At 54.8% G+C, this 14,972-nt stretch overlaps 4 protein-coding genes across 4 annotated transcripts in view; 2 read left to right on the plus strand and 2 right to left on the minus strand.

Annotated features, from left to right (window-relative positions):
• Nucleotides 1-1,139, minus strand: part of CCM_07177 (uncharacterized protein) — a gene marked incomplete at both ends in the record, with an annotated part of 1,616 nt that extends 477 nt beyond the window's left edge. The window contains 2 exons of the mRNA XM_006672315.1: nucleotides 29-264; nucleotides 326-1,139. Coding sequence (XP_006672378.1) covers nucleotides 29-264; nucleotides 326-1,139 — 1,050 coding nt within the window. The remainder of the gene's footprint in view (nucleotides 1-28; nucleotides 265-325) is intronic.
• A 474-nt stretch (nucleotides 1,140-1,613) lies between these two features.
• Nucleotides 1,614-6,017, plus strand: CCM_07178 (ABC bile acid transporter, putative; the record flags this gene model as incomplete). Its single annotated transcript, XM_006672316.1, has 4 exons — nucleotides 1,614-1,901; nucleotides 1,952-2,745; nucleotides 2,790-4,658; nucleotides 4,709-6,017. 4 exons carry the CDS (start codon nucleotides 1,614-1,616, stop codon nucleotides 6,015-6,017), a joined length of 4,260 nt encoding a protein of 1,419 aa, XP_006672379.1.
• Nucleotides 6,018-7,066: 1,049 nt separating this feature from the next.
• Nucleotides 7,067-9,519, plus strand: CCM_07179 (AAA family ATPase; the record flags this gene model as incomplete). The annotated part of the gene is made up of 3 exons (XM_006672317.1): nucleotides 7,067-7,517; nucleotides 7,568-8,688; nucleotides 8,758-9,519. The coding sequence occupies 3 exons, from the start codon at nucleotides 7,067-7,069 to the stop codon at nucleotides 9,517-9,519; spliced, it is 2,334 nt and encodes a 777-aa protein (XP_006672380.1).
• An 854-nt stretch (nucleotides 9,520-10,373) lies between these two features.
• On the minus strand, nucleotides 10,374-14,151 carry CCM_07180 (suppressor of Mek1; the record flags this gene model as incomplete). Its single annotated transcript, XM_006672318.1, has 6 exons — nucleotides 10,374-12,514; nucleotides 12,563-12,615; nucleotides 12,670-12,754; nucleotides 12,810-12,921; nucleotides 13,048-13,302; nucleotides 14,143-14,151. The coding sequence occupies 6 exons, from the start codon at nucleotides 14,149-14,151 to the stop codon at nucleotides 10,374-10,376; spliced, it is 2,655 nt and encodes an 884-aa protein (XP_006672381.1).
• Nucleotides 14,152-14,972: the final 821 nt, after the last annotated feature.

Here is a 14,972-nt window from a genome sequence, read left to right on the forward strand (position 1 = left end):
GCAGGGTCTCGTGGGCGCCGTCGGCCACGGTGAGCCGCGCGAGCGCCGCCTCGAGATCGTCCTGCGTCGCGCCGTCGTCGGCCTGCAGCAGCGCCGGCGGCACCTCGCTCCGCCACAGGCCGGTGCTCGAGCGGGCGCGCACGCGCGCCATGGCGTGCAGCCGCTGGAAGCGCGCGGCGTAGGCGGTCGCCGCGACGGCGGTGGAAAAGGTCACGTTGTAGGTGCCGGTCGGCTCCAGCGTCATCCGATCACGCACTTGCTGCACTGTCGGAGAAGCGGTGTTAGTGGGCAGGTTCGGTAAGGCGGTGGGACAAAAAACGCGTACCCTTTTTGATGGATTGGTTCCATTTGGATAGGTCCGTCTCGGCGATGCGGTAAAAGTCGGACGCGTGGACGTTGGTGCTCAGACCGTCGATGCGGATCATGGTGTGCGACTTGGCGACGGGGAAATCATCCTTTCTGGCAAGGGCGGCGCGGGTGGCGGCCACCAGATCTGTCGAGTCGGCTGGTGGTGTCGTGACCAGCTCGGTCGAGTCCTCGTCCTCGGAGGACATGTCTGAGGGCATCATGTATCCGTAGCTTGGTTCGCGCCGCTTCAATAGCGGCCATGCCTCGGTATTTGTGTTTCTTGCTTCGCTCTCTTCCAGAGGCGGCGTAGTCTCGAAAGGAGCCAGCTCTGTCTCGGCGTTTCGTTGACGTCTCTTCAGCAGGGACCATTGGTTGTCACCGCTCTCCTGATCTGGATTCGCGAAGTCCTCTGCGTCTCGGTATGACGTGGGCTCAGGATCTGTCCTTTTTAAGTCCCCAAGGACGCCCGACGTGATTTGCTCCGGGCTCAGGCCCTCAATCGCCGCGGCCGCCTCGGTCTGCTCCGCCAGCGAGAGCCGGCCCTCGACCAGCCTTCTGCGCAGGTTGCGCTCCGCTTGCAGCTTCTGCTGGACCGCGCGGTTCGGAGGTGTCGGTCGGCTGCGCAGCTGGTCCCGGCGGTCAAAGGTCCTCGTCCGGCCGCGCGGTGCGCTGTCGTAGCCGGGTCTGTCGGGCAGGGTGCGGTTCGCGTCGCGGGAAGAGTAGAGGCGTTGGCCCCTGGTGCAGCAGCATGCGGCCGCACGCCGGACGCGCGGCCATGTCGAATGAAACATTCGGGCTGCTTGTTGTATTCAAGACTGTCGACGCATTGGGGCCGGAGGCGTCGGTGCTGGCAAAGCTCGTTGCGTGCTGCCTGTTGAAGAAGGTGGAAGTCGAAAAGTTGTCGCTGTCGATAATTTGGCTTCAGAGCCCCACCACCACCACCACTGTGCAAGTCAAATTTTATAACGTTGAACTATTGGAAAAAATTCATGTTTCTTGCAATTCATATACTTTCCTCGTTCTATAATCACCTCAGAACCTGTACGGGTTATTTTAGGAATTCTTGTCACAGTGTCCTTGGCTGAAGCAGCTGAGTCCTTCAACTGCTCTAGCGCCTATACAGCCCAGTGCCATTCCTCGTCATACAAACTCCTTCATCCCCTTTACTCTCTCGTAATGAGACAACGGTCCGCCACTGTCTTGTCGCGAAACCCGGTGCACTTCGACTGCCAGGTCCAGGCGAAGCGCCCGTCCAATGAGCCGACATGGAGGCGGCAATTGGCTGTACGAGCCTTGCAGCGGTTGCACTCCTGACGCGCCAATGTCTGCATATCAGTAGCAGAGCAGCCCAGCCGCACCGCCTGTACCAGGATGAGGACGGAGGCACAACTCCAGAACCACAAGGCAACTCTCGCAGCATCACCACGGCCAAGCTCTTTATGAATGCTGCCGCTGCTGTTGGAACCTCAACGTCTGTGTTTCGTGCTGGCCACGACGACAGAATAGGGCCGTGGAGCTTGCCAGCCGCGGCCAACCCGCGCGTCGGTCTATGGGTGACTCTCTCAATATCAGGTTCAAATGTGCATCTCACTAATCGTATCAGCTTCTTCTCGCAGCTCAGGCTCTCATAATTGGAAATGAGGCTGGCGTGCGGGAGCGCTATAAGCAAGGCGTCGGGGCACTGGCTTCGGCCGCCGTTCTTGCTCTTTATATCGGGCTTCATGATTTCATGAGGGGCCCTTGTGTCAGCATTGCCTTCATAGAAATGAATTGCGTCCTAGTCATAAGCATCGCCTGCTTAACCCTACCGCGGCGGCCGGTACTATACAATGATGGACGCCTCATCGATCAGCAGAATGGCGCCTCGATTATCTCTCTGCTTTCATTCTCTTGGTTTCCGCTTTATCAACATCGATTCTCTGCTCTTGAAAATTTAAGCTTGCGTGACTTGCCCGTCGCGCCTCTCGCGCACAGAATGCGACCTCTGCGACAAATATTTATGCAATCTGCCTCAGACGACATGCTGATGTTGCGACTGATCAAGGCATGGCGGTATAGCTTCTATCTGCAATGGGCTTTGACGATGCTACATAGTATGTCTCAGTTTGCAAGTCAGTATTTGCTACAGCGACTACTTAGTTGTCTAGAGCCGCCCTTGACCCAGCATTACGCCATGGGCTATGCTGTATGTCTGGGCTTGGCACTTTTATCGGAAAACATGTCTGCAGGGTGGATTACATGGGTGACGCAAGCAAAGCTCTCTCTCCCGATGACTGCTCTGCTGAAGGGTGTCTTGTTCGAGACCATGACGAAAAAGCGAAGCTCACAGCAAGCTAAGCCGAAAGCCGCACAACGTAATGACGTTTTCTCTTTGGAGAGCTTAATGTCAAATGATTGGTAAGAATGTGCGTCTACGGTCTGTTTTGTGCTAACAATATCAGTGCATCGGTCTGCCAGGCGTGTGCTTCTAGCCAACACTGTCTCAAAGCTGGATTTAAACTGCTGTTCGATGTCACATATCTAATTTATCTGATCGGTCTGAAACATATTCTCATCGGCAGTTTATTTCCTGTCATATTATTCCCCATCTCGAAAATGCTTTCCCATCAGCACAGACATGCCAAGATGGAGCTTTCAAATTTACACAATGCCTTCTCTACAGAAGTATCTGAGCTGCTTCGAAGTCTCCGCCAAATCCGCATGTCATCCATGGAGCAACTTTGGCAACAGCGAGTTACCAGAGCCAGGGCTCGCGAACTGAGGCAGATATGGCATTGCGGGATGATCTTGTCAATGCTGACCCTCGTCACAAATCTGGGGCCAATCTTACTGATATCAGTGTCGCTTTCCTCCTATGCCCTTGAGGTCGGTCATTTAAGCCCATCGCTTGCGTTTGCCTCTATAGGGCTTTTCCGCAATCTCCATGCTGTTATGCAAGAGTTGCCGGCCATGATAGCCAGTCTCCAAGAGTCTTTTGCAGCCAGCAAGCGCATCGAAAAATATCTGGACCAGTCAACGGAGGTTCGAGTTCCGACCAGCGCCGACTCAACATCGTTCAAAGATGCCCGGATAAGTTGGGCCAGCTCAGCCGCCGCTCCGGAGTCATCAGGCTCATCTTTCTGTCTAAGAGATGTAAACCTGCGCTTTCCAGAAGGGAGGCTGAGCGTCATAGCCGGGAAAACAAGTTCTGGCAAAGGTCTTTTGCTCTCCGCACTGCTAGGTGAGGCGGATGTTGAGCTCGGAGGCCCCAAGTCGAACTCCAGCCCAATGCTTGGCAAGCAGACGGTAGTTTCGGTGCCCGATTTTGCATATGTCTCGCAACCGCCCTGGATCGAAAACCGGCCTATCAAGGAAAACATTCTATTTGGCAACGCATTTGATGAAGAGCGATACATGGCTGTTCTGCGAGCCTGCGCGCTGGAAAGGGACCTTGAAGCTCTTCCTGACGGAGACTCAACGATGGCCGGCGTCGGTGGCGGAGCTCTCAGCGGTGGTCAGAAGTGGAGAGTGAGTCTGGCGAGAGCTCTGTACTCTCGTGCCCGGATCCTTGTGCTCGACGACGTTCTCAGCGCGGTTGATCCTCATGTCGCGAAATGGCTTTGCCACAATGCTTTATCTGGTCCGTTGGTTCGTGGCCGGACGGTGATTATCGCGACTCACCACTTGGCCATCTGCGAATATTTGGCCAGTTATGTAGTTACTGTTGATGCAGGCACTGCTTCGGGTCGTGTTTGTGCTCCGCGGCGTAGTAGTGAACATCTGAACATCGAAACTGTGCCTCGTTCGGCCACCAGCAGCCCCAAACCGGGTTCTGGGTTGCGCTCGACTGATGCAGGCAAAAAGAGTCCAGCTACTTCTCGGCGTTCTGTACTGCGAACGCTTGCTACATATATTTTGGGCAGTGGAATTTGGCCTGTTATACTCGCCGTCTCGGCAACGTTCGCATGTCGGCTTCTGGCGGTGGGAAACTCGTGGTGGCTAACGAAATGGACCTCGGGTAAAGAGCTTGATGGCGAGAGCCTGCGGTTCAATCTGTATATTTACCTGGCTCTGTCAGTCTGCTCTGCCGTTGCCCTGGCGGTACATGCCATCACTGTGCAAGGAGTAAGTCAACGCGCATCAGAGGTGCTCTTTCAACGGACAGTGCGAGGCGTTCTGAGTAGTCCTTTGCGATGGATAGATAGCACACCCTTGGGGAAGCTGCTACAAAGCCTTTCCTCTGACATGCACCTGGTCGATCACCGAGTTGCAGCAGGCCTCAGTGATTTGCTTCGCATCGTCATGCAGCTAGCCGTTGTTGTTTTCACTAGGTACGTGGCATAGCACTGCTGGCCTACCTACATTTCACTGACAGAAGCAGTGGAGTTGCTACCCCTCAGACCATTGCTATGATGGTGATAATGTTGTCCTTCTACTTCAGAATCACGGCAAGGCATCTTTCCATGTCGAAGCGCCTGAACAAGCTCATTCCGCTCGCAGCGCAGCCTATTCTGGAGCACACAAACTCTGCAGAATATGGTATTACGACGATACGAGCTTTCAAGAAGCAGTCGATATATATTGAGCGCATATACGACTTGCTGGATGTGGAGATGTGTCTTAGCTGGCACATCACTCTAGGACAACGGTGGATTCATGGCCGATATGGCATTCTTGGTTCGCTATTCGTCTGCGCCACCGCCATATCCTTGGTGCTTGCAGGCGCCGATGCTGCGACCGCAGGTTTTGCCATTAATGTAGTCCTCCAGTTCAAGGCAACTATGAGCGGGATGATGGGCAAGACCAACCTTCTCACCAGCGGAGCTCGCGCTATCGATCGTGTTCTGGATATTGCGGGCGCGCCTACCGAGAGTCAGGATGGGGAGGATGTAGCAGCGTCATGGCCCGCCTCTGGCAGAGTTTACATTCAAGATATTACCATTCGCTACGATACCGGTCTGCCACCTGTTTTAACGAATGTTTCGCTTTCACTAAAGGCGCGCGAACGTCTAGGCATCGTTGGACGTACGGGTGCTGGCAAAACAAGCCTCGTTAATGCCTTGCTCCGGTTCATTGACATCGAGGCGGGAACTATTTACATCGACGGCGTCGATATCGCGTCTGTCAAGCTCACTCGTCTTCGGAGCTCCATTTCTGTCATACCTCAAGATCCATTCTTGTTCTCAGACACGTTGCGCGCCAATCTGAATGTCTACGGCCACAAAACCGACGAGGAGCTCAAGGCAGCGTTGAGCAAGGTATATATGCACACTGAGAACAGGCAGGACCCAACCCATACGCTGGAAAACTTGGAAATGAGCATTCACCCCCGCGGCGAAAATCTCTCCCATGGGCAGAGACAGATGGTCTGCCTCGCAAGGGCGATCCTAGACCCTCGGCGCATCGTTGTCCTGGACGAGGCGACCAGCGCCGTAGATCGAGCGACGGACACGATGGTCCAAGAGGTGATTCGCCGTGAATTCGCAGATTCTACGATCATTGTGGTGGCCCATCGGCTGGCCACAGTTGCCGACTTGGACAAGGTTCTAGTTTTGGATGAGGGCGCCGCTGTTGAGCTTGGGTCTCCGGCCGAGTTGATGGAAAAGAAGGGCGTCTTTTGGGACATGGTGAATCAAAGCGGTGACGCCCAGGAAGTACGGAGGGTTATTGACGGGATGCGGCATACATGACAGCTTTTGAGCATCATGCAAAGTGTGAAAACAGCGCCACAAGGAACTTCGAACTCAATGCCTAGGTCTCTGATGACAGACGAAAAACAAAACAAGAACTGATGTAAATAATGCAAGTGTGATATCATCGCACCATGGTTGCAGGGCGGGCTTAGAGACATGTTAGCAAGCGCCTATGGCGCTTACACTAGCAAGCCGTCCGGTGAAAGAAATGACTTATAAACGACCTGGCGCCGTTGTTGTATTTTATTAGAGTTAGGGTCCAATTGACAATATTTCCAGACACTGACAGTCACTATCTAGACTCAGACTGCGTACGGAGTATCTTGTGGTTCACAGGTGGTGCCAGTGATGGGGTAGAGACGCAGGCATTTGGCAGGTCACAAAACCTACAAAATAATCCAGCAAGATACTTGCCGTATATGCTTTGTACCAGGACTCAAACAATTCAGCACGTAGTTCTTTTTCTCTTTTTTCTCCTTTTCCTCTTCAAGCTTGAGCAAGCTGAACTCATTGCCAGCGATTTATCAGCTCAGACCTGGAAGCTAGTCGTAACCAAAAATGACTGAAGAATAAGTCAGACACGCGTGACTCTGAGTCATGAAATCAGGAGTCAGAAATCGACATATCTGCATAATTCCGGCGCCTTACCTACATATTCGGGATTCATCACCTCTATTCCGGTCGTCTTTAAATACGTGAAGCAATAATCCTGTAATATGCGATAGTCCAGAGTCAGTCCCACAATATTCTTAACAGAGCCTGCAGAAGACGCTAAGTGTCGACTCACTCCAAAGCCAGAAGGAACTCAAGATCGGCATTGTCAATTTGTTGCCCAGCAGGGTATAAAGAGTGTATCTACTCCTTTTAATACAAGGATACTTTCCTGTTCTCTTTCACTTTCTGTAACTTGTTTGTGAGCTGTGTGTGTTGACTGTGCCATCTGATAACCAGACATCGATGCTCCACCCAAACGGCGCAGCTTTTCTACATTCGCAACACACAAAGAGTCGCAAGTCGACATAGCAGACAAACAAGCGATACAGACAATGGTGCAGGAAAGCATAACCGCCAAAGTGCGGCCGCTTTCCCACCCGGGACTGGAGAAAAAAAACCTTCTCGGCGCCGCCCGCCTCTACGTGAGCAAGGACACGCTCATTGCCTTGACAAACGGCCTGGAGAGCAACAAGCCCTGCGTGGTGGAACAGCTGTTGCTGCCCGACGACGCCGATGCGTCCGACACGGAGAAGCCGATCCGGCGGGAGGCCTCGCTGTGCGTGCTCCCGGAGAAGAACCTCAGCCCAAACGTGGTCATGATGACCCGCGCCTTTCAGGACGCCACGGGGTTCCGCATCGGTGACCAGGTGCGCATCGCGCTGCGCAAGACGATGCCGGATGTGAACGAGGTGGTTGTGCGAGATGTGGATGAGGAGGCGAAGGGTGGTGCGAAACCGGCGCTGTATCCCATTGACTGGAGGGTCATTCTGGCCGATGCCATGAGTACGTTTCTCGCGATATCGGTTTAGCCGCTGTTGGATTGCTAACCCCAGTTTGTGGTGCAGGCGACGCAGAGCAGTTATTTCCAGGCATGGTCTTTGAAGGTGTGCAGATTAACAAGACGCGCCGCAGCTTCAAAGTCGTCCGCGTCAACGGCCAGAGCCACAACCTGTGCCGCTTCCGCGCCGCCACCAGCGCCATCCGCATCCTCCAGCCCGGCGAGGCCGACACTTCTGCCGTAACGACCGACGCCGGCAGCACGCCGCCCACCAAAGAGCTCATCGTCACGGGCATCCCCGGCCTCGGCGACCAGCTCATCCAGCTCAACCGCTTCCTCCGTGCCTTTAGCCGTCCCTTTCGGATCCGCGACGCGGAGCTGTCGTGCGCCTTTGTGGTGCACGGCGGCCGCGGCACAGGCAAGACACTGATCCTGCAGCAGCTGGCCGCAACCGGCTGGGCCGACGACGTGCACTGGATCCGGTCCTCGTGGAAATCCACTGCCATCCGGGAGACGTTCAAGCAGGCCTCGGCCAGCGGCCGGCCCACCCTGGTGCTGCTCGACGAGCTCGAGGAGCTCCTCGCCAAGGACCGCGCGAACCACGACGTCGTCGTTGAGGCGCTCTCCGAGGAGCTTGACGCGCTCGCCGCGCGCGCCGCGACGCAGCAGCGCCTGCCCCCTGTCGTCGTCGTCGCCGCCTGCCTCGACTACGCCGCCGACGTGCCGCCCCGGCTGCAGAAGCTGACGCGCCTGCACAAGCATGTCGCGCTGCGGTTGCCGCGCGCGCCGGAGCGCCGCCAGATCTTGGATGCGCTGGACCTTCCGCTGCGGGCGGAGGAGCGCGAGGCCTGCCTTGAGAGTGTGGCCGCGCGCACGCACGCGTACAACGGCCACGACCTCTGTTCTCTGGTGCAGGCCGCCAAGGGGTTTTCCGACGACCGCTTTGATGCCGAGGCGGACGCCGTGGTGCCGCAGCAGGCAGGAGAGAAGACAACCGGAGAGGCGGCGAAGCGGGAATACTACATGGAAGTATCCGACATGGAGCAGGCGCTGTGTGTGACGAGACCAAAGGCCATGCACGATATCAATCTCAACCCGCCGACTGTCCACTGGCAGGACATTGGCGGCCAGGATGACCTGAAAAAGGTTCTATCCCGTATGATCAAGAACACAAGGGTACGTACACCGTTCACGCTTCCCCGAATCTCACTCCATTCATCGTCTTTACTAACCGACCATATACAGTCCACCAACCCCAACAGCAGAAAGGTCCTGCAGTCCCCGCACAAGGGCCTCCTGCTCTACGGCCCCCCCGGCTGCTCCAAGACGCTATCCGCGCAGGCCATGGCGACCGAGTCCTCGTTCAACTTCTTCGCCGTCAAGGGTGCCGAGCTGCTCAACATGTATGTCGGCGAGTCGGAGCGCGCCGTGCGGACCCTCTTTGAGCGCGCGCGCGCCGCCTCGCCCTCCATCATCTTCTTTGACGAGATCGACTCCATCGGCGGGCAGCGCGACGGCGGCGCCGGCGCCGGCGGCAGCCGCAGCAACACGTCCGTCAACATACTGACGGCGCTGCTGACCGAGATGGACGGCTTCGAGAGCCTCGGCGGCGTGCTCGTGCTCGCGGCCACGAACCGGCCCGAGGCCATGGACCCGGCGCTGCTGCGCCCCGGCCGCTTCGACCAGGTCGTCTACGTCGGGCCGCCCGACGAGGACGCGCGCGCCGCCGTCTTTGCCGTGCACCTGCGCGGCCTGGCGGTCGCCGGCGACGTCGACGTGCGCCGCCTGGCCCGCCTGGCCGAGGGCTACTCCGGGGCTGAGATCAAGGCGATTTGCGTCGAGGCCGGCACGGCCGTGTTTGAGCGCTACGAGGACACGGATGGCGCGGCGCCCCTGGAGATTGCCATGGCGGACTTGGAGACGGCGATTGATAAGACGCCGAGGAATATCACGCAGTTTATGACGGATACGTACAAGGCGTGGTCGCAGCAGTTTAGAAGGAAATGATTGATGATGAATAGTAATAGAATCGAAATCAACTCGTGCTTTGTATGGCCTCGCAGCCGTGCCCATTGCAATGGGATTTTATCCCTTCCATTGTTCTCCTGTCTCTGATTTGAATCCCCTCAAGCTGTCAAATTACTCGGCAGGCGAAGAAAGACAGCGAAGAACCTCATATTTTACCTGATAAGAATTGGCTTATACCTGCGGCACCACGCGTCTTGATTTAGGCAAACAAACGTAGTTTATTGATTTGCTCGAGTAAAAACTCATAGACGCACTTGACAAGTTTAGAAAAAAAAGGACGTCGTCAGGTTCATGAGAGCAAAAAAAAAAATGATGCTCCAAGAAATAAAAAGTCCCTCCCCCCTGTCCCTCCTCACACGCATTACCAAAACCCAACCATCACCGCCAGCCACCACTCTCGTTTTCAGTTCATCAAAATTTGCAGGACAAAAATGGCCGTTGTTGAAAAAGAAAATGAGACGAAGAAAGAAGAAAGAAGCAAAAAAAGGCGGTCCTTTGTACGTAGAACATAAGAGTTAGAAAAAGAAAACCAAAACAAACCAGTGTAGCCGCCCAGGGCCCTCACAAAGCAACCCCAAAACCCAGTCAAAAAAAAAAGGGCAAAGAAACAAGTTTGTATCCGTAAATTTCGTCACACACTGCCGGTACGCCGATGCTTTGAATACACAAAAGCATGTAAAAGGTATAAGAGCAAAACAATGTCCATGTAAAACGATTGGGGTGTTTTTTTTGTAAAATGGTCGCAAAGTCCTTTCGTAGTCTCCTGGCGGCCTTCTCCGAGGTTCTAAAAGGAAAGACCAGAACAATGAATGAGATGTGTCGAGATGCATTCACTATTCATCGTCTGATCTCATGTTTCCACCGCTCTTGAGGGCGGGGGACAGACTAATAGCGATCTTTTTGGGATTGGCGCCTGCAGAGAAGCTCCGTCGGCGATGGCTGGCCTTCGTAGAGGTGACAGAGTTCGCGTCGGTAGAGCCGCTGTTACGACGTTTGTTGGCAACCAGCTTTCCAAGCTCGTCCTCTTCTTCATCCTCTTCGCGTCTCCGCTTCTCGCTGATGCGCTCGGGGGGTAGTGTTGCAGACGCCTCAAAATCTTGCTCCTTTGTTGTGACGTCGTCATCTTCGGCAGCGTCGTCGCCGTCTTCATCTGATGCATAGTCGACTAAAGGTTTCGATACCAGCGTTGAGCCATTGCTGTGATGGGCATGTTGGCCTTCTTCGCCGTCGTCCTCCGGATCTGACGTCTCCCAGTACTCTTCCTCCTGAGGATCAGTCGCGAGATGCTCCATTAGCCTCGCATTGGGAGGCTGACGTCTGGTCATGTCCTCCTCTGATTCCATAAAGTATTCAACCTCAGTCGTAAAGCCTTGCGTTTGGTCGTAGCGCAAAACTATATCACGGAATGTCGGCATGTAGCTCAGCTCAGCCAGGCGCTCTCGGTATGTTTCAACGAGGTGCTTGACCAGATCCCTCATATTCTCCTTTTTCACATGTTCGAAGAACTCAAGGCAGGCAGAGCTGACCAGGTTGTCGCGTGGCAATGTCGCAATGAGGACATCTAGGATTGGTCCGAGCACACGATTTTCTGTGATTTGCTTAATGTAGAATTCCTCCTGTAACCCGATGAGGCATCGGAAGAATCGAATAGCGACAAGACGAAGGTACTTCTCCGGGGACTTGATGAGGTGAACAACGCGCTCGACAATTTTGTTGTTCATAACAAAGAAGCGGCTGAATCGGTGGTGCTGACGGATGAAGAAGCTCAGAATCTCAATGAGGTAGTTGAACATTGAGGCTTGCTGAACGGAAAAGTTCATGTCCGTGCGGTTCTCCAAATCGAGAAGCGGCTTGAAAAGCTTGGCGGCGGATCGATCATAGAAGCGCGTCAGGAACAATTCTTGCTGAGGATCAGCCGACTGTTGTGGTCTCGGCCGTCCCATGAACTCATTATTGATCTTGGCCATAATCTCAGGGCCCTGAGGTTGCACGCTTTGATCGAGAATCACCTTGACAGCCTCGGAAATTTGAGACTTCACTCCAAGGTCGACTTCAACAAGCAGAAGCTCTATCAGTGAATCAGTCAATGACGGCTGGTTTTCGTGCATCTGGCGATAAATCGTCTGTCGAATCATTGCTGGATCGTGGTCGATGATGGAAACAAGAATGTCGGTAGCGCCGACGCGCACAGCGACGTCGTCGTGGCGAAGGCCGAAATGAATGACCTGCAGTAGTCCGTGTGCGATGAAGTTGTTGTACAGAGCTTGACGCGCGGGAGGCTGAATTGTCTTGGCAATACCACAGCACTGCTGAATGAACAAAACGGCTTCCTTCTTACGCCGGTAATCGGGTGGCGCGGCCGTAAATATGCTAAAGAGCTCATTGAGGAATTCGTTATTGGATTGCAGGTGCTGGAGGATGTCGACCTGATTGAAGAAGATGAGGGAATTGAGCACGGAAAAAGTCGGGTCATCAAGAATGCGCGCGAGGACGACATCCTTGAGATATTGAAGTCGGTAGGTCTGGTGAATTTTGCGTCGTGTGCTTTCATCCGCAATCGCCACTACTTCCTTATAGCGGCCTTGATTGCCCAGCCAGTGGCGGTGATTAGCCTTGTGGCTCGGGAAATCGGGGTCGTACTCGAGGGCTCCGACGACGCCCAGAACGTTTTCGTCGGAGACGGCGTGTTCAATGATGGTTGTGTCGTTGAGAAGAATAATCGTTTTCATGATGTTACAGAGACGGTGCAAATCTGACAGACTCTCGAGATCTTCGGCCATTTCAACAAGGGGTAGGAGCTTGCCAATGTAGTCGTCGGCCATGATGAATTTTGCCAGGGCGTCACGTCCAGTAGCAGTGCTGCTCATGATGCGCATACTGGTTTCGATCTCATGAAGGTGACCAAGTTCGGCCACGGGCAGGTTGACACTATGCTGCTGGATGTCGACTGCGAGGTCATCGGAGAGGGCGTCATCTGGCCAAGTTAGCAGGGCGAAGAATGCAGGGTTTTGGTGAGACATACCAGCTGCGGCGACGGTGTTGTGAAAGGTTTGCTGAACGTTGTTGACGAATCTCCTGTGGAAAGGTCAGCGATGGGGTAGCTGGCGACGAGGTAGCGGATGGACGAACCAGATGATGGCACAGCCTTCGGCTTCTTGGAAACTCAGGGCCATATCGACGCCACTTCCAGGCTCCTGCCAGACGATGAGCGTCTCTGTTTTTGCGCATTAGCGTGAAGTTGGATGCGGGGATGGATGGGCGCGTCATACCCTGCTGCTTTTGAAAGCCATCTTCTTTCTGAATCTTGGTCTCGAGAAGCAGTCGTTCGGGTTGATCCTCGGATTCGACAATCACTTTAGGATCTTTGCGGCCGCCCTCTGTCTGTTTAATGAGCGCATGGCGCCGTCAGCACAGAATTCTGGGGGTCAAGCCGCGATTAAAGATGCGCCGCGCCAGATCCGTATGGGACCGAGTGCGTCGAGGATCTGTGGTACCGAATAAACATACCGTGGTAAAGGACGCAGTGCAGAAACCGGTGCCCCTGTCGAACCAGTCATTATTGCGCAGCTCGTAGACCTTGACGCGTTTCTTGTCCGTCGCCTGATGAGGCACCTGCTGTGCCATCATCAGCGGCTCCGTGTCCGCCGCGGTGGCGACCTGTGGCGGGTACGCGATCAGGTCGGGTGATATTTCGAGGTGCTGCTGCAGCGACAGCTCGGCCGTCTCGGTGTGGCTGAGGAGGGTAAGTGCCGCCACGGTTCTCTACAGGCAAGATGCGCACGCTTCCGAGATGGATGCGCGCGACAAACAAAGGGAAGGGGGGGCGAGTGTGAGGTGAGAAAAACGCCGAGCGGAGTGTGTCGGCGGTAGCGCAGCAGCCAGGCGAGGCGGCGATAGCAAGTGTGGCGACGAGTCGATGCGGTTGCAGACCCGTCGATCAAGGCGCCATTCACTTGAATGGCGAGGAGAGAACTCGACGCGATGGGTTTGGGCGGTTATCGAGGTCGCGTCTGCTTCTCTTGTGCTGGTCGCGATGCGGCAGCGGTGGCGAGGCGGGGAATCCGTGCCGACTTGGTTGGGCAGCGGGCAGTGTCCCTGCGACCGGGCGCCGGCGGAGAAGGCGGATGAGATGATGCAAACGATCGCAGGTGCTTGCGCAACGCGATGCGAAGCGGGCGATGTAACGAGCGAAGGCGCAGAGGAGGGGGGGGGGGCAGGGGAGTGGATGGGCGTGAATGGCAATGACGACGATGCGAGAGGGTCGTTCGGGACCAGGCTTGGTTTGGCTGGGGATGAGGCGGGAAAGCGCGTGACCGCGCTGCGTGTGGTGTGGACTAGGCGGCGAACTAGTAATGGAAGAAGAAGGGGAAATGTTGGGGGCCTCCCCCCCCCTGTTGCCGGCCAAAACACCCGAAAAAAAATACGGAAATGCTACGGCGCTTCAGTACGGAGTAGTGTGGGACCTTGATTAATTCCGAGCAAAATTACAACTAGCATAATTGTGATGAAATACTCGCTCGATGATTCATGAGCGGTCGAGCCAAGGGCCAGACAAAGAAGGCCCTATAATTTTGTGCAAATTATAGCGGTGATGGGCGCTACACTAGCCATTGTTGGTGGCCTGAGGCGTTTGTCGTTAGCTTGGGAGCCGCAAGCCAGTTCAGTTTTCGGCTTCCCTTTGAGGGACAAGTCTGGGGGTTTTACCAGCCTCTGCAGGTGTGGCTTTCCCTCTTTCCCCCCCTTTCCTACAGTAGTTCGCATGTGGCTAGTGCAACGCACACGATGGGGGGGGGTTTTCCGGAACAATTTTTTTCTTTCTTCCTTTCTCCTTCCTCACCCAGCACTAGCCTCACCGTTTTTTCGAGCACGTCAACCGTCACGTGCGCCGTTCCATTGTCCAGAATTTTCATTGGCTCTATTGTTCAGACTCCAGCCAATCAGCATCCAACAGCCCCAGCTTGGCTCTGTCCCCCTATAATGGATCCGCCTGTGAGAGCCTGCCATTTTGCGGCAAGGCCCGCTACTCAATCTAAATATACAGCATCAAAAGAACACGGGAGAGGAACCGCGTCCGATCTGCCAAGCTGCATGAGATCGCCAATCTTTTTCAATTTGGACAAGTCTTGCTGGTAGGTGCTCTGTTTATCCGTATACCATAATCATATGCAAACCAGGGTGCCGGCTACGCAGCTCACCCCTGGCGACACGCGATCAACCCTTCATGCACGCACGAGACACGGCGTGGCCGGCCAATTAAATAATACGGGGTATAAGTGCAACACGGCGTCAGAGTCTGATTTGGCTATGTAGTTAGTAATTATTATACGAACGCACCGGTCTTGGCCTGTCATCATCACGTTCATCAACCAGTGGCATTCCAGCTGTCCCTAGGAAACAGCCTAGATTGAGCACACGTACTCAGAGGTGGTAGA

This window comes from Cordyceps militaris (assembly GCF_000225605.1).
Source record: "Cordyceps militaris CM01 unplaced genomic scaffold CCM_S00005, whole genome shotgun sequence".
Classification (NCBI taxonomy): Eukaryota; Fungi; Ascomycota; class Sordariomycetes; order Hypocreales; family Cordycipitaceae; genus Cordyceps; species Cordyceps militaris.